This window comes from Malaya genurostris, chromosome 2 (assembly GCF_030247185.1).
Source record: "Malaya genurostris strain Urasoe2022 chromosome 2, Malgen_1.1, whole genome shotgun sequence".
Lineage (NCBI taxonomy): Eukaryota > Metazoa > Arthropoda > Insecta > Diptera > Culicidae > Malaya > Malaya genurostris.
This window is the reverse complement of record NC_080571.1, coordinates 93,384,427-93,403,937: the sequence shown is the minus strand read 5'-3', so window position 1 is coordinate 93,403,937 and position 19,511 is coordinate 93,384,427. Positions and strand designations below refer to the sequence as shown.

General features: G+C 38.5%; 1 protein-coding gene across 5 annotated transcripts in view; it reads left to right on the top strand.

Moving 5' to 3' along the window:
* Positions 1-15,146, top strand: part of LOC131432486 (uncharacterized) — a 335,082-nt gene extending 319,936 nt beyond the window's left edge. For all 5 annotated transcript variants that reach the window (XM_058598792.1, XM_058598794.1, XM_058598791.1 and 2 more), the window contains one exon: positions 13,837-15,146. In XM_058598792.1, the coding sequence (XP_058454775.1) occupies positions 13,837-15,022 (1,186 nt within the window). In that variant the 3' untranslated portion in view covers positions 15,023-15,146. The remainder of the gene's footprint in view (positions 1-13,836) is intronic.
* Positions 15,147-19,511: the final 4,365 nt, after the last annotated feature.

Below are 19,511 nucleotides of genomic sequence, written 5' to 3'. Positions count from 1 at the left end.
ACAAAAGTACGTAGGTTTACGCTAGTGTAACTGAATACTGCTTGATTCAACTGTTCAGAAAAATATGAACTCACTGGAAATGTGTTGTAATTATCGTAATAATTCAAAAGGGCTGCTTTGTTGAAACAGTAAAGTATCAGTAACCCTTGCAACAAGTTTGCTCTCGAAACCGGAAAATCGGTAGCGTTGGCTAAGTGCCCTTTTGTGCACTCATCAAACTCGGCAATTATTATGATTCATGTGTTAGGATAATAGCCCTTGGTTTCGTTTAAACATTTCAGAACTTGTGAAAACGGAGTTTGTTTGTGTGGGCGGGCTTTCGAGTAATAATAATTAAAGTTCGGTCATTTGATCGTTCCGGTGGTGGTGAATTGTAGTGAAGAAGCCAATGGATGATTTTATCTTCTCTACCTACGTGATTCGTGAAGTTCATATTGAATTCCGGAAACATCGACTAACTACAGCCAACTACAACAGGATAATTCAAAGTTATTTTCCTATCTCTTTCTCTCTGATTGTGAAGAGCACGCTCGTTAAACCACGCAAATGCTCGGAACGAGTTTATTGCAGTACTTATTTTTTTCCAGTGATAACGATTGCAGCTGGAGCCGAGAATAGTTTTATATTTCAGGGACACAGTGTTTGCACATGATTGTCTTTGGTATTGACTAAAGAAAATGTTGACAGACTTCATAGCAATTTCTTACTGCTAGCCTCGGTGTACTGCATTTTCAATCGAATTTCGTAAGATCTCAAATAATGTTACTGGATCTATTCGGTTCCGTAAGCAGATTTTTTGTTTCGACTTCGAACAAAATTCTAACAAGTTTATGATTGAAAATATGGAATCGATACTTTCAAGTTACCGTCGAGAAACAATCGTTTGCTGCAACGAGACCGGTTTATCTTTCCCGTCCCAAATTATGAAATCTACGATTTCAACCCGACCAGCGGGCATCCCCGGACTTTCATCCTTCAAATTGTACCTTTTCATTACGATGATGTCCAATCAAACACGAGTAGGGAAGAAATTCAATCACTAATGAACCTCCACGACGATGTCACTGAAAAATGTGAGCACATCACACATTTTTGCACGCTGCCGAGCCGCCCGAACCGCCCGTTCCTCATTTATTTCCTCGTTCCGCTTGACGTGAATCGTGCGAGGACCTACCGGCGGCGAAGGCGGCATCGTATATCATCGTTTTCATCATTACCGTTTTCCATCATCTCCGGTTCAAACAAGCGAGCGCGAAACAGGCAGCGGCGGCGGCGGTAACGGTGGTTGTTCGGTTTTTTTCGGGTTGGTAACCGTTTCCATCCCTTTTACCGGTGCCTGATTGCTCGTGAAGCACACGGTTTTCCGTCCAATGCCAAGATGACGGCAAAATATATTGCCCCGAAATCCATCCAATCGTGGGCATTCGTGAAGGGATGAGCAACTGACAATGGCAAAGTGAAAAGGTGCAATCCACTGCGGACTGCTGATCAAAAGTATCGAATCGATGCAGTTTGCGAGTGGAAACAAAAAAAAAACATTTTCAATTGCGATGACCCGATTTCCGCTCGTACCGCGTCGAAACAGGTTCGAGGGAATATGCGAACGCTGGTATGATCTACCGATGCAAGGAAAATTGACAAATGTGTAATGAAATTGTGTCGTCGTCCGAGGAATAATCTTTACCCATGACAGAAGTAAGAGAGTATGTTGCAGAACCTAAACGTGTGATGTTATTTCAGGATAATACTCAATGAAGGAATTAATCAAAATCATACATACTCTGTAAGGGGTTTGAAGAATTTACAAGGAAACACGAGTAACATTTTACTTGTTTCAAAATTACAATAAAATCCGTTTCTTATTCCATCTAGTGGTAGTATTATTTTACCATTTTTTTCATTGAGCTAATTTTCCGGTAATTTCAAAATAAAGGGTGGTAGGAATTAACGGATAAGAAAAAGTGCTTAATCCATCTAGCATTGAGAAAATACCTTCTTCCTATCAATCCGCATGTGTTTTTTTGCATTAATATCCCAGCGCGTTATATACCTACAATAATTCCACCTTATATAAGTTCAGTGCGACTCTTTATAAATGCCATAAAACAGGAGGAAGTTTTATAATGTAAATATAAAGTGGAAATGGGCACTTATACGACTAATAAAAGATAATATGTGTATAACATGTTAATTGCATTCATATGTACACTGCGAATGCACGCAAGACAGATATAAGACCACTAAGTCGTATGTCTGCTTTATATTTGTTTATGTAATGCATGTAGGACATGTAACTCGAGATGTTATGAAACATCAGCAATTCATTGAACAACTTAAAAATAATTTGGAATTTGTGAAATAAAATATGTTATGCGAATTTAAAAAAAAGTGAATTTTTCTTTCCATTACACATGTGAGGTATTTTTGGGATCGAACATTTAACTTTGTAAATATTTATTAGTATGTACTAATTTTCTGGAGTTGATCCTTGGGTCACGGTAACATGCATTTGTAGTCCGGTAGTCTATAGAGCAATTCCAGAAATGCTTAGCAGATCATCAGACTCGACTTTCTCCGATTTGGATGAAACTTTGCACATCGCTTCAGTATGACAAACCATAAGTTTTGAACCGATGGAGCCCGACTCACGATTGGTATTTAAAAAGGGCGTATGTATTTTTGCATTTCACATAAACTGCCTTTTTCAAATCGTTGTTACTCGGAAATCGTTAATTGTACAAAAAAGGCGAAGAAGTTGTAGAGAATCGATTGGGCACTCTAAAAATACATACACTGAACATTTTTTTTTATTTTTTCTTCTCAATAATTACCGAAAAATTTAAATAAAAAAAAATCAGGGTTTTAATTTTTTTTATATTTTTTTTTTAAAGCTGTTATTAAAACCTACAGCTTGATGGCTATCCCATCCGTGCCTTTTGAAAAATGTTACAGTTACAGCTAAAACAGTTTACGGGTGCATGCAAATGATCAAATTTTCGTTGTATTTCGGAAACAGTTTATCGTACAAAAATGGCGTCCAGTAAGAAGTTGTAGGGAATCTAAACAAATGTACACAGAAAAAACCTGTTTTAATGTAATGATGCCTTTCTCATGTACATATAATATTGTAGTATTCTATTCAAAATTTTCTCTTCGATTTTTGAAAGATACCAAGAGATTGTTTGTGTATAACATACAAAAAAACAGTGCTTTGATTGCGTAGGTCATCCTTAAGAAAACGAAGTGGGTTCACTATTATATGCACTTCCGGCACCGGAACCCGAGAACCGGTATAATCAAAGGCGGTTCGTACGGCCACCAACTAACATGACGTACAAACTCTACTAGTACGCACTCTTAATTACGATTTAAATGTTTGTTGCATCCGAAAATATTTTAAGTGACGGTGTGCAATATTGAACACACTTTACCCTATAACTCCGGAACCGGAAGTCGGATCCGGATCAAATTCAGGAATTCCGTATGGGACCATGAGACCTTTCATTTGAATCTAAGTTTGTCAAAATCGGTTCACCCATCTCCGAGAAAACCTAGTGAGATTATTTGACACATACACACACACACACAGACATTGCTCAGCTCGATGAACTGAGTCGAATGGTATATGACACTTGGCCCTTCGGGCCAATTTTCACTAGTCGGTTTTTCAAGTGATTGCATAACCTTTCTATATGAGAAAGGCAAAAAACGGTTTTAATCTCCCTAATGGTGGGATGCTGCCTTTCTCATATTATTCGTTTTCCCCTATATATTACAGCAGAAATTCCTCGGAACACTACAATTAAAAAAAGTTTAAAAAAGAGTTATGTAGAGATTTCAATTGAATAATACTAATCGCGGATGTTCTAAGCAGCATAAATTTCCAAGATGGCGACTTCCGGTTTATTGATATTCCTTGAAAACCCTTACAATATGGGTATTTTTGGAGCTGGTTTAGTGCATAATACGTAGAAAATAATGTTTGAATATTAGTGGATTGCTGATCGTATCCTATATTGTATTAATATTTTCGAAATAGGAAGAGTCGCTTAAAACAAACTATGTTGTGCCTCTAAAAATCACGTGATATACTGTGAGTCCAAGTGTTTCACTCTGTACTCCAGTTCTTTCACACTTGATGAATAAAAAATTTATTGTAATCCGTCCAATGTAATGTAAAATTATATTGGGTATATTTTGCAAATATTATTTAATTTAATTCTTAATTTATTGAATAGCTAAGGTTTTTCATTGCTTAAGTCATAGTCCTCCATTGATAGCTTCCACTATCTATATATGTAACACATGGTGACTTGTAATAGGTGTTACACCCGAAAAGAGGTGATAGTAAACCTTTTATATAGCCAAAATTTGTACAGAAAGGTAGGTCCGAAAATCATTCTCAATGAGTTTTTGCCAAAATCAATTTGATTATTGTGTTTACTCTCTAATACGGTCGTCGACGTTTCAAACATACGCTTTTGGATGGAAAACTGTGGATATTTAAAAATAGAACTAAAATGTCTTAGTTCATCATTCATCGAGCTGAGTTGAATGATATATAACGATAAGTGTCTCCGAGCTTTAAACAAATTTTTATTTTCATTCAAATCTATATTCTTTCTATAGAGAAATGCAAAAATAATGGAATTTACACGACTCAACAGTGATCAAAATCGAAATAGATGTTGAATATGGTTGACAGTTCCCAACCATATGATGTACGTTTTCTTACATCGGTCAGTCTAAACCGGAGCTTTATTGTTTAAGTGTAGGAAATGTACTTGTGAGATTGTTTTATGCCTCACCGCCTTTATAACAGGAATTCAAGTCAAAATTTAAAAAAAATCACTTTTTGTGTACTATTAAATCCGTAAAGAATATTGAAACATTTGCAAAAAACCTGCCGGTTGAGTTAAATATGCAGCTAAAAATTAGAAAACTTTAGAATTGAAAACAGTTTTGTTAAATGTGTTTTGCCTTTCTCGTATAAAAAGGTTATGCAAGCCGAATTTCTAACCGAGGCCCGGAGGGCCGAGTGTCATATTCGACTGAGTTCGTCGAGTACGCAAAATGTCTGTGTGTGTGTGTATGTGCGCATGTGTATGTAACGTTTTATTACACTAAATTTTATAGGAGATGGCTGCACCGATTTTAACACTCTTAGATTCAAATGAAAGGTCTTGAGGTCTCATACAAAATGTGAAAATAAGTACAACTTACTTCCGGAGTTGAATAAACCGGTTTTAACACACTTGAATCAGTTAAAAAAAACTCTTCAGGTCTGATACAAATTCCTGAATTTTGTTTGGATCTGACTACTGGTTCCGGAGTTATGAGTTAAATGTGCAAAAAAATAAATAAAATTTTTGTGCTAACTTTTCTCAGAGATGACGCGACCGATTTCCACAAACTGATTCAAATGGTCTAATAGTCCATTACAAACTTTCTCAACTTCATCTGTATACGACTTCCAGTTCCAAAATAATAGGGTAAAGTGTGTCAAAAAAAATGTGCACACCATTTTTGTTTCAAATGTTTCGCGTATGAAAGTGCGTCGCCATATGCCATTAGCGAGTGTCATTATATTTGAATCTTAAGCGTGGCCATGCTGATATGGACCGATTTGTGCATAAGAATGAATAACAGTTCAGGTATTGAAATCAGTCAACAAAAACGAAAACAACAGCTTTAACAGCAGTTCAAAACTTGATTCTATTCAAATAAATCATATTTACTACAATACTGAAAATAATATATTAACATTTCTTTCACCAAAGAATGAACCTTAAAATATTTACATCGAAGCATTTTCATCAATTTATGTATTTGTTTGACAATTCGATTGTAAGTGTCAAGCTAATATTATATTGAATTTGGAATAAAATTCCTGAAGTTCAGTTTAAACAACTTTCTTCCTAATAATGACTCGTAAAATCCATTCCAAAAGTAACAATATTATAAAATATTCGACAGTAAGTCATAATTACTCAAACAACGTTTGATAAGAACTGTTATTTAAACTCGTTCCGAAAACAATCGTTTTGCTACGGGTTTCGATAAACACCATCTTGGATTTTGAAATGACTTTAAACATAATTTTCCGACATCTACTCATCAAACCCGTGCCGAAAATACCCATATTGTAAGAGTTTTCAAGGAATATCAATAAACCGGAAGTCGCCATCTTGGAAATTTATGCTGCTTAGAACATCCTTTTCCTGTAAATACTCGTAATTTTCGTTCCATAACTATCCAATATATTATACATATCTAATAATACATATACATAAGGAAAACTTTTTTTACGTTGAAAATTCCAAATAACGTAAACTTTTTTTATGTCGAAAATTCCAAATAACGTGAACTTTTTTTACGTCGAAAATTCCAAATAACGTAAACTTTTTTTACGACATAATTCCATTTACGTAGTCCCGATTATTACGTAAATGGAGGTTCGGGTGTATCCGGTTCCGGAAATACCGGAAATAGTGGTCATATATACCAAAATAGATCTCACTCACGACCGTCACTTAAACCGGCGAAACAAAAAACGCAAAAAAATTTCTAAACTGGTCTCAAAACTACACAAATTGATAGTCATTATCAGTAGGCAACTAAAAAACCGATTTCGGCTATCCTGGTTCCCGGTATCCGGTTCCGGAAGTACCAGAAATAGTGGTCATATATACCAAAATGGATCTCACTCACTTTTCTCAGCGATGGTTTGACCGATTTCCACAAACTTAGATTCAAATGAAAGGTCTTCCGGTCCCATACGGAATTCCTGAGTTTCATACGGATCCGACTTCCGGTTCCGGAATTATAGGGTAAAGTGTTTGCAATATTGTACACCGTCACATAAAATATTTTCGGATGCAACAAACATTTAAATCGTAATTTAGAGTGCGTACTAATAGAGTTTGTATGTCATGTTAGTTGGTGGCCGTACGAACCGCCTTTGATTATACCGGTTCCCGGGTTCCGGTGCCGGAAGTGCATATAATAGTAAATCCACTTCGTTTTTTAAGGATGACTTACGCAATCAAAGCACTGTTTTATTCTGTAAGTTATGCACAAACAATCTCTTGGTTTCTTTCAAAATTCGAAAAGAAAAATTTTGAATAGAATACCACAAAATTATATGTACATGAGAAAGGCATCATTACACCACTAGGTGGATTAAAACAGATTTTTGATTTTAAGCTTGTTTAAATTCAGTTTTATTTACCAATATTTGGCAGTAGTACAGAAATGTAGCGAATGCCGAAACCAAGGAATAGAAAAAATAATATGTTACGACACAATGAAGTTTAAAATGTTAGTTTCATTTTGAGAAACTTTTTTATTCAATGTTTGTTAAAATGGTTTCTTTTAGCGGGATAGAGTAAAATTCTTATTTGCGAACAAATATCATGTTAATTTACAATTCCAGGTGAAAGCTGTTAGTTGAAAAGTCTGAAATCCACGGTCGTCATTGTTTCGAGTCCAAATAACGGAATTTTTTTTTATTAAGACTGGAGTTATAAAAACAAAGTTACAGTAGAAAACAAAATACACCGTAAACAGTACTAATAGCGACAATAATGTATGTAGCATCATCGCTGCAACAAATCAACGTGACATCCGTGCAACATTCGCACTGTTCATCGCAGCGCATCTCATACGACATCACCCATGTCTACCCGAACAGAATTCAAAGGGCAATTGTTCCGTATTTGCCCCATCCTTTTTTACGTGATATTCAAATTGAATTTATTGTACATTAAGCTATTGACAAAACTTTTATTGTTTTGAAATCATATATAAGTCAAATTGACGCACAGAATAAATCAGTATTACTTTGAAATCGAACACGCTATTTACGTTTAACCCAACGAGAAAGCCCATAATTGGTGACCCCGACGTGATGTCAACAGAAGTCATGGATCTGGAACCAGTTCTTCGGAGGGATTGGAATCGGGCAACATCGAGATTATCAACAGCCCACGTTTGAGCCCACCGAGTATGACAGCATCGAACATCGAATCATATTTCCTGTCACTGGAGTTCTGGTTTGCTGCTTCTGGGATCGGACATCAGCACGACACAAAACGATATAACATCGTCATGGCTCAGGTGCCCCCGAATAAACTGAGCGAGTTACGAACAATAATCGAAGCGACACCGGCCAACGACAGGTACGCGTACATCAAAAGCAAGCTGATCGATCACTTCACCGATAGTCAGCAGAGACGTCTCCAGCGCGTACTATCCGACATGCCACTTGGTGATATGAAACCCAGTCAATTATTCAACGAGATGCTTCGAGTGGCTGGGAATTCTCTGTGTGAACCAGTGCTTTTGGATTTATGGGCATCAAGACTTCCAACACACGCGCAAGCAGCAGTGATCGCTTCTAAAGGAGATGCAGCGGAGAAAACTGCCATCGCCGATGCGATCGTGGATTCATTGGGTCTTCGCAGTATCACCGCCGACACAGCAGCGATCGGTGCATGTTCGAAAAAATCAACAACAATATCTACAGGCCCACTCGGCTCGGAGACTTTTTGTACGATGGAAAGCTTGCAAAAAGAAATTTCGCAGCTATCAAAAAAGTTTGATCAGATACTCTCTTCGCGAAAAAACTCGAGAAGTCGATCAAGATCCCGCAGACGAGACACATCGAGCTATCATACCAGCAAATCATCCAGCGAATATGCTGGTATCATCGCACATTCGGAAGGGAAGCAAGGCAATGCCGAAAACCATGCTGTTTCGGACAAACGTCTAATAGTCAGCAATGACGCCAGCAGACTGAAGCTGTATTCAAGTACCCATTCACCCAGAAGACATCCCGAAAACTGCAATAACCACTCCATTTGGATTATTCGAGTTTGTTTACATGACATTCGGTTTGCGCAACGCTGCTCAAACCTTCCAACGACTGATACACGAGGTGTTGAGAGGATTTGATTTCGTATTCCCATACATCGATGATATCTTCATTGCTTCGGCATCTCCAGAAGAACACCGTGACCATCTGCGACAGCTGTTCACCCGACTACAAGAATACAAATTAGCAATTAACATAGCCAAATGTGAATTCGGCCGTACCGAAATTTCTTTCGTCGGTCACTCAGTGTCAACCGAAGGAATACGACCATTACCCGATCGTGTAGAAGCCATTCGGAATTACCAACGTCCATCTACTGTGAAGGAACTCAAAAGCTTCCTCGCCATGATTAATTTCTACCGGAGGTTCATCCCGAACGCAATAGAGCCACAAATACCACTACTTCAGATGACCCCCGGTAACAAGCGCAACGATCGCAGCCAGCTGATTTGGACAGCCGAATCCGTAGCAGCATTCGAGCAGTGTAAGCAGCAACTCGCACAATCTGCACTACTCGCGCACCCAGCAAAGGATGCCGAACTATCTTTATGGGTGGATGCATCGAATATAGCAGCAGGTGCAGTTCTGCACCAAATCGTCAACGGTAATGTTCAGCCATTGGGATTTTTTTCCAAGAAGTTCGACAAGGCACAGTTAAAGTACAGCACCTATGATCGTGAATTGACGGCAATCTATTTGGCAGCACGGCATTTCAAATACATGCTTGAAGGACGCAATCGCCATATTTACACCGATCACAAGCCGATCGTGTTTGCATTTCGGCAAAAACCCGATAAAGCCAGCAATCGCCAGGTACGACAGTTAGACTATATTGGACAGCTCACCACCGATATACGCCACATATCAGGTAAAGAGAACATCGCTGCCGACTTACTCTCTCGCATAGAAGCAGTCCGGGCAGTACCATCAATTGATTTCGACGCTCTCGCTGCCGAGCAAGATACCGATGAGGAACTGCTTGCTAATCTGGAAGGTAAATCATCGTTAAAGCTACAGAAGTTTATCATTCCAGGCAGCATTCGTCAGTTATATTGCGACTGTTCACAAGGTCGCATCAGACCTTTCATCACAAAACGATTTCGTGAACAATGTTTGGAAGCAACACACAACCTGTCTCACCCAGGAACTCGAGCGACGGCCAAACTTATGACGCAACGGTTCGTTTGGCCGAGCATTCGAAAGGACAGCATTGCCTTTGCGAGGAGGTGCATCCAGTGCCAGCGTTCAAAGGTGAATCGTCACACGCAATCACCACTTAGCCGGTACTCTACACCTGATAGCAGATTTTCCCACATAAACATCGACATTGTTGGACCATTTCCGTTGAGTAACGGTAACCGCTACTGTCTCACCATCATCGATCGTTTTTCACGATGGCCAGAGGCGATACCAATCCCAGATATGACAGCTTCTACAATCGCCCAAGCGTTAATTTCTGGAGGGATATCGCGTTTTGGTGTGCCGAATTACATCACATCCGATCAAGGACGCCAGTTCCAGTCAACCCTCTTCGCAGAATTGACCCGAACACTTGGTGTTACCCATCTTCGAACAACACCTTATCATCCTCAGGCAAACGGCATCATAGAACGTTGGCATAGAACCTTGAAGTCAGCTGTTCTATGTCAACAACCCGAACGCTGGACCGAACATCTTCCGATGATACTTCTTGGATTACGCACCATTTATAAAGAAGACATCAGAGCATCACCAGCAGAAATGGTATATGGAACTACTCTCCGAATACCATCAGAGTTCTTCGCTGAAAACCCACACAACAGCACCGAATCGGAATTTGCGAACAACCTTCGTGAAGCCATGCGTGAAATGCGACCCTCGGATACGGCTTGGCACAACAAACAAAATGTTTTCGTACATCCCGATCTCGGAACGAGCAAGCACGTGTTTATCCGCAACGATTCGATACGACCATCTCTTTCGTCGCCGTACGATGGTCCATATGCAGTGCTGGAACGAACCAACAAACACTACAAAATCGACATCAACGGACGGACAGCGAACATCTCGATCGATCGGTTGAAGCCTGCATACACAGTTGAGAATGATCAACCACAACAACCTTCCATCGATCGTTCGGCTACAACTACACAGACCGATAGGCCGACGGTAGTCACTCGCTCTGGACGACGAGTTAAGATTCCTCTTCGCTATCACTGATCGTCGCCCAGTCTAGGAAGGGGGTAATGTAGCATCATCGCTGCAACAAATCAACGTGACATCCGTGCAACATTCGCACTGTTCATCGCAGCGCATCTCATACGACATCACCCATGTCTACCCGAACAGAATTCAAAGGGCAATTGTTCCGTATTTGCCCCATCCTTTTTTACGTGATATTCAAATTGAATTTATTGTACATTAAGCTATTGACAAAACTTTTATTGTTTTGAAATCATATATAAGTCAAATTGACGCACAGAATTAATCAGTATTACTTTGAAATCGAACACGCTATTTACGTTTAACCCAACGAGAAAGCCCATATGTATTTATATTTGCATATTTATAACCTACAGTTGAAATTGTTACCATCGATAAAGAAAATACTTTTATTCCATCTATACTCAGTTCGAAAAAATCGAGTGATTTTACATCTTATAAGATGCACATATATGGAGCGTCGTATTTCACACAAATTTATATTCAGGACCATGTAAAATTGTTTGAATCGAAAATTGCACGGCTTGAAATGTGATAAAATAAAAAATAAAAGAGCGATGGTAGCAGCGCGACTTGAACCGAGAAACATTTGGTCATAAAGCACATGAATTAATCGACTGAGCCACAGAAACACATATCAGATTACATTCGGAGCTTGTAAAATTTTGTACGAAAATTTTACAAGCTCCGACAAGTTTTTTGACAAGTTATGTAGCTATGAATTGAAGCGTTTGTAGAATGATGTCACCAGTAAAATTCATATTTTTTTCTGTGTATTAATAATGCGTATTTTCTTCTTCAACCTTTCCGATCTCAGAAGAGTCCAGTGATCGCCCTTTTCCGCTTCGAATTGCATTATTGACATCTGTAGTTCTATCGCATTTAATTAATTTCCTTAAGCAAATTTATACAGCGGAGATAATGTTGGAATTCGACGTGGTTACTTCGGTGCAGCTGATGTCTGGTCATCTTACTATCGAATTGGCATTAACCGCATCGAAATTGATGGTATAGTTTTTCAGTTATCAGTTACTGAAAATTTCAAATATTTTTCTACAGACTACTACGATCAGAATTTGGTTCATTTTTTTAAGTTATCCCATTTATTTGATACGACGCAAGATCCCTTGGTTCAAAGGAGCCATAATTTAAGCTAACATTTTTGTACTGGAGCTTTTTGTAACCCGTTTTCTATGGGGATAGGAGTTCTCATCGTTGTCCAACGAGGATTGAGGGGCAGATAGTCTACTCGCATCTTCGATCATTTCGTCATCGTCTACGTTGTTAAATTGGTTGTCACTGGTGCTATTATTATTATTATTGCTGAAGTTGACTGTAGCGCTGCTTGAATAGTTGTTTGTTGTTGCTGGTTTGCCTTGTTTCAATATGATCGCAATTGATTGAATCTGGAGAATGAGGATTGTTGTTCTATGGACACATAGCTACCATTGCGGAACGGTTATTCTTGTGCTTGGTCGAGGGGGGCTTTTTTGCATTTTCTCTGCAGGGTTTACCATATGGAGCAGGTTATTTAATAAACTGACATATGTAATTAGCTGATTCTCGTAGGTTACCAGGGATTTCCGAGGATATTTCTTGCCCTTACCAAATGACGGAAAACGGAATCACCTTATGTAGTCGCATACGTAACTCTCGCACAGCATTCCGGATACCAGAAAAAATAGCGCCACATTTTCCTTTCCATGGAAATAATTTTTCCGTTCTGCGACATATTTTCTGCGTTAACCATTAACCTAGGGGAATACAATCGCATCTCGTTCACGTCTATACATAATATACACTGAGTTATAAGCCTTGTTGAATTGTATTCCTTAAATAACTTTTTCGCAAGGTTTCAATTTCGTTGGCTACAGGTCTAACTTTGCAGCGCTTGAATTCAATAGAATTTAAGTTTGGTCACGAAGGCCATTTTTCGGGTTTATGTAAATCGTATTTACTCATATCGAATACTCTATTGTTCACTATACTTTCTTATTTATTTTCTTGGTTTCTCAGCCGTGAGCAATTTTCGACTGTATCGGATGATATACAATCAAGAATTGATATTTTTACATTTAATATCTGCTTGACAAAAACAGTATTAAACAACAACAATTCGTCGAATTTAAGCTCAGAATCAATCAATCGAGACAGTCATTTGCCACCGTCAATAATGCTTTATTTGTATTAGTTTATTTTCGATTGCCAAACTGCCAAGTTTATTTCTGACAGCAAAAATTCCTGACTATCGAAATTTTCCGCACGGCAGTGTTTAACGAGAACGTCATAAATCTGCCATATCCACATTGCTGCTCAGTGAATTCGCTTTGACCAGATCGCCAGCAGTTAGAGTGAGGCATGACGCATAAGTGAAATGGGAAAACCGATTTTTCCTCTGTTCGACATTTATTGTGCCTCATTCCGGTGGATTCCAGTCGCTTCCACCGTGTGCCGGGACACATTTCGACGCGGTGGCCCCGCGTGAGCTTCCGCGCCCAGTGATGACACAAATTGATAGATGGGAACAGCCCAACCGATAATGGCATTTTCGTTGGGCAATAAAAGGGAGTTATTTATTTCCCAAATTGATTGTAAAACCTTGAAATTGGAACCTTATATATGTGAACTTTTTTGCAAGGAAAACCAGTGAATCATAATCTCATTAGAATTGTTTTAAGCACTTCAACACGCGCACACATATAAACACATTTTACTGTTACGATTTAACGCCGAAATTATTTCCTTCCGAATCGTTACAGAGAGAAATCAGCACAAGCACCGTCGAAACCGCCGGCTCTGAAGAATCGACGCAGCTCGACAACCGCTTGGATAAACCGCCGTAACTCGATCACACCTCCATCGACGGTGCTTCGGAAACGCTTCAAGAGTCTCCCGTTCGCGGTTTCGCCATCCGACGGAACCGATACGGGAATTGCGGTAGATGATTTCTTTCTCCAGGAAGCTAGCCGACGATGTCGGACGGAAAACAGTTCACTAACGGTACGAAAACCGCTCGAAGATGATACCGCCGAAAACGACGACAGCAGTCGAAGCTACAGCGAAAACAGTGACGGCACTGCCGTGAACCCGCTTCGGCTGCCACCACCGTGCAAGTGTCCCTACTTTGGTGAAGGCTGCAGCAAGCAGCAAAACGAAGGACTACGACCGGCGGAAATAAAAATCGTTAAAACAACGTCAAACTTTAGCTCAATCTCAAATTTCGAATCACAAGTCTACAGCAATATCTCGATCGCCTCGCAACCAACACGATCGACTTCCAGCAGTCTATCTACCATACCGGCTTCATCGCTAGTGTCACCGAACAAGAAATTCAGCAACCTAAAAAATGTGTCCGTCGTAACCTGGGACTCGCGACGGCACCAACGGCGTGGATCAAGTTTCGGTGGTGCACGAACCTCGCTGATGCTAACACCGACGAAACCAAGCTCTTCGAACAACTCCCTGCGTCGCTCGGCTACGCTGAGGCACCACAAGGAAGGGACACCGTCGATTGTGATCTCGGGTGGAGACATCTCCCGAGGCCCGATAAAGAACACTTCGTCGCCATGTCTAATGCAGCGGCAGACTACGATCCGTTCGCACCACTCACGCAATTCGAGTGTCATTTCGCGAAACTCTTCGCGCCACGGCCGGATCATTCGACTGGAACAGAAGGCCACCAAGGTGTTGGGGGTTGTGTTCTTCACTTTCGTGATTCTTTGGGCACCATTCTTCGTGCTCAATCTGCTGCCCAGTTTGTGCAAGGAGTGCGAGGACAGCATAAACCACTGGGTGTTCGAGTTCGTGACCTGGCTCGGATACGCCAGCAGTATGGTCAATCCGATTTTCTACACCATTTTCAACAAGGCGTTCCGGGATGCCTTCAAGAAGGTGCTACTTTGTCAGTACGGCGGCTCTAAACCATCCTGGCAGCCCTGCAGCTAGCATACCGTAACATCACGCCCGGTTGCCAACGAACCGGTCTAGCTGCCGAGCTGTAGCAGTGCTGTACGGAATACTGTGTTTCACTTAATATTAACAATTTAGCGACAAGTGTGTTGTGTTTCGAAGGAAATAAATGTTTATACTATTGCTAGCATAATGGTATGGTAGGTCGATCGTTTTGAAGAATCACTGGTCGACGGATGGTTTTTTTTAGATGGTTACAGAATTCAAATTTGTATTTTTCGCGTATGTCCTATTTTTTCGCATATTTACAGGTAGCTATCAATGCTTTGTTACTTCAATCTGTCAATTTATGTTGGATCATTCTCAGGTGCGTATTTGCATTAAAATAAAACTATTGTTTATTATTTATTGTTATATATTTATTTATTTATTATATTTATTATTTTCGTATAAAATTAACTGACTTTATAACAACAATGCAATATTTTCATTTGTTTTATAGTTTATTAATCAGGTAAGATTATTATACTAAATTACCCTACGAATAGAACAGAAAAAAACCAGCAACAACTAGTAGGAAGTTAATAATATAGAGTTTTTCCTATGGATTTATTCATCTGTTACTTGCCAGCGAATGAAATTTTTGATTAAACAATAGATCAGAGGTCTTGAGTCGCAATGATCTCCCCATCCATGCAAAATAAAGCCTTTGTTCTGCCAGTTCAACTGATTTATTTCGGCAAAATAATCCCGAGATAGAGTTGATTGCTTAAGTCCAGATGCTAAGTGAAACGACACACACACACAAATAACAAACATGACTTCAAGCAGTGTCAAATTCGACTTCCGATACTAAAGCAGTTCCATAAATTAACTGGTGACAAATTCAAGATTTACATTGCAGACATCAAACAAATAATAGTTGTTACCTGCCGAAGTAATGCAGATTCAAACAAAACATGCCACTTTTAAACTAGGATATGGTAGTTCTAAACAAATGTTAGTTGTTAAAAAAATTACGGGGTTGTGTACGAGACACGATCGATGATGATGATATTACAAATTCACAATTCTTCTCTACGGCATTATCGAACCGCAGCGAGAGCAAGTCGATACTGACTCTAAGTTACCTGAAGCGCCATCTAAATTTCATCATTTCTTAGGATGACGGTTGAATTTTACAAAAACCAGGAACCAAGAAAAAGGGGATTCTTCCGAAAATTTTCTTGTTGCTTTTCTTGTTTTTTATTTAAATTTAAATACAAATACATGGCATTCGACGCAAAATCAGCCACCAGAATTTTTTTATCATCTTACTATTTTTTTTCGGTAAAGAACTCGAAAATTTTCGAGACGCATTTTTTTATTTCAATTTCACGTACCACACGTGGAATTTTCGAAATATGATGCCAACACAAATCGTTCAAGGGTAATTTTTGTTGGACTCGACGGATTGTGCAGTGTTTTGGAAGGCGCTCATAATTCCGGTCAGTCGGAACATCTGACACTTTTTAAATTTCTTCATTTTGTTCATTCGTTTATGTGAATATGTGTTGTTTTTTTAAATCCGAAAATCCAGAATTTTAACCAAAGGAAAACAAACACACAAAAATTACCGAACAAGCTGTCAGATCCATTTGGTTTACAGTTTACGGTAGTTGTTTGACAGTTCAGCAATTACCGAACGATCGGTAAACAATTCAATTACCGAACTGATTACCGAACGTTCAGCTGTTGAAAATTCGGTAAAAAATTACCGAATACTGCGAGATTTTCTTAGTGTGTATACTGTAAAATCTAATAAAGATACAAAAATTCGTCCAAAATATGAAATGTGCGTCTTTTACTTAGCTTTCAAGTTAGAAATTCCATAACTCAACCTTTAAAGTTTATTTTATGAAAAAAGTTAAAAATAAATAAACAGATTTTTGAACTCATTTTAACACCGCAATCTTAACTGCAACGTTGCTAATAATAAACTGTCAATGTTAAGATTCGATCAGTGGCGCGACATGCGTCGACAAGTTAAGCCCGTATTCGAACAAGTTGCGCTGTGATACATTCCGCGTGATTGAAAAATTCACTGCTCCGAAAGTATTAATCTTTCCACTCTGAAACTTTGCCAAGATTGAGTTAAACCCATCTTTTTCAACTAAAAAACGAAAAAATAGGCCCAAGTTTGAATTTTTTTATTTATTTATTTATTTTTAACTTTTTTCATGAAAAAACTATAAAGGTTGTTTAATGGAATCGCTTACTTGAAAGCTAAAGAAAATACGCACATTTCTTGTCTTGGACGAATTTTTGTATCTTTATTAGATTTTACATTATAGGCTGTTGAAAAAAGGCTCTTTTTTGTAAACGCGAAACTTCAAAAAATCATATCTCGAAAATTCCACGTAGCATATTGAAATAAAAAAAATCCTTGCCAAATATTTTCGAGTTCTTATTGAAAAAAATAGTTATATGAAAAACAAATTTGGATGGCTGATTTTGCGCGGAATGCCCCATAAACATTCTCAGTGATTGCATCATCCAGCTTCGGGTCGTTTACATTGGAGAAAAAGAAAAAGAAAACAACGATGGGGAACATTATACAAAATCAGTCGTTCTAATGGATCTTCATGTTATCTTAATAGTGATCAGTGTTGCATCCAGTATCCGTAAACAGAGAATATTCACTAACGGACACAAGCGTTCCAACAGGCATCGTTTCTCTTGCAAGCTCTCTCACTGAGAAGCTGCATATACTGTCATTAATAATGTATGAGTTTCACTGAGAGAGATATTCCGTCAGTTCAGTCTGATGCGTACTTGGAGACGAATAAACATGACTGAAATCTCAGAGTGACGGTCAATTTCTAATATTCCTGTCGTGATCGTCAATTGCAAGGAAAGTTCGTAAAAAACAACGTTTTATCGGTTTAACTTAGTTCTTAGGAGGAAAATAAAAGTGCATTCGCAATGATGTGATGTCAGAAAATGATAATAAAGCTCAAAGTAGGCTTTATTACAACGACCAGCAACTGATAGTTTTATGATGGTTTATGGATCATAAATATTCTTAAATATGCGCCCTTGCACAAAATTCGGCTAACCCCTAAATGACTTAAATATATATTTAAGAATCCAAAGTTTTCAGTTTATTAATTTTTCAGGGAAAAGAAATGGAAGAACGATTCATATGTATATGCAGTTGCAGTACGTGTTTAATTGCATTCAAATTGTTTCGTGTATTTCATGAAATGATACCTATAATGCAGTGTGTTAAATAATAATTGTAATGGATATGTAGTAGAAAATCACAGATTGTTCAAATTTTTCCAGTCGTAGAGTGTGGGAAGAGTATTTTCAAATAACTGATTATTGACTTGATCTTCATTGACACATAAAGACGGTTTCATTTCTGTATCCTATTCCAAATACCGACAATATATTTCTATAAATAAAAATATTGTGTTCATATTTTAACAGGAATACGGTTTATTTGAGCATGGTTTAATTTTTATCTGTATATTATTTTTTTCATCTGGTGTAAACACTGTCGAATTTATAAAATTGAAACGAGGATCCAAGTAGAGAGCTGAATTGAATGCCATGTTTTCTTTCAAAACTTTCACACGACGATTGAGAGATTCTAACTTGCTTTCTTGAAAAGACGACCAGCTCTGTTTTCTCCGTAGAGAATTCGATACCCAGATTAACAGCCCAAACGGACAAGTTATCGAAGGAATCTTGCAATGGTTTTTGCAGGTTAACAGCTTTGGGTATAGTAACTGAGAGCACGCTATCATCTGCCAATTGTCTTAGTGTGACAGCTGTCAATGTTATTCACGTAAAAAATATAGAGGAACGGATAATGTTGTTAAATCGCCATGTGAAAAATGCATGCGCTTCTCTGACACAAGATTGTGTAAATAATTATTTATAACCGCTGGAAGTCCATGCTGGTGGAGCTTGTCTGAAAGAACATCAAATGCTCCTTTTATGTCTAAAAATACAGATGTCATTTGTTGTTTTTGAGCGAAGGCAATTTGTATGTCAGACGAGATTAATGCAAGGCAATCATTCGTCCCTTTATTTCTACGGAAGCCAAACTGAGTATCTGACAGCAAACCGTTCGTCTCAACCCAAGTGTCGAGACGTCGTGGAATAATTTTTTCGAACATTTTTCTGATGCAGGACAACATCGCAATGTGTCTATATGAGTTGTGATTGAGACTTGTTTTCCGGCTTTTGAATGGCGATAACTTTCACTTACCTCCAGTCAGGTGGGACAATGTTTTGCTCAAGAAACTTGTTGAACAAATGCAACAAACGTCTCTTGCAAGGTCGTTCAAATTCATCATAAAGGTGAATTTAATTCTGTCCAACCCAGGAGCGTTATTGTTACAAGACATGAGTGCTATGAAAAATTCTATCATTGAAAAGGAGCTATCAATGGAACCATTATTTGGAGAAGACTCCCTAATAATGCTATGCGTAAGAACAGAATCTGGACAAACTTTCCTCGCAAAATCAAATA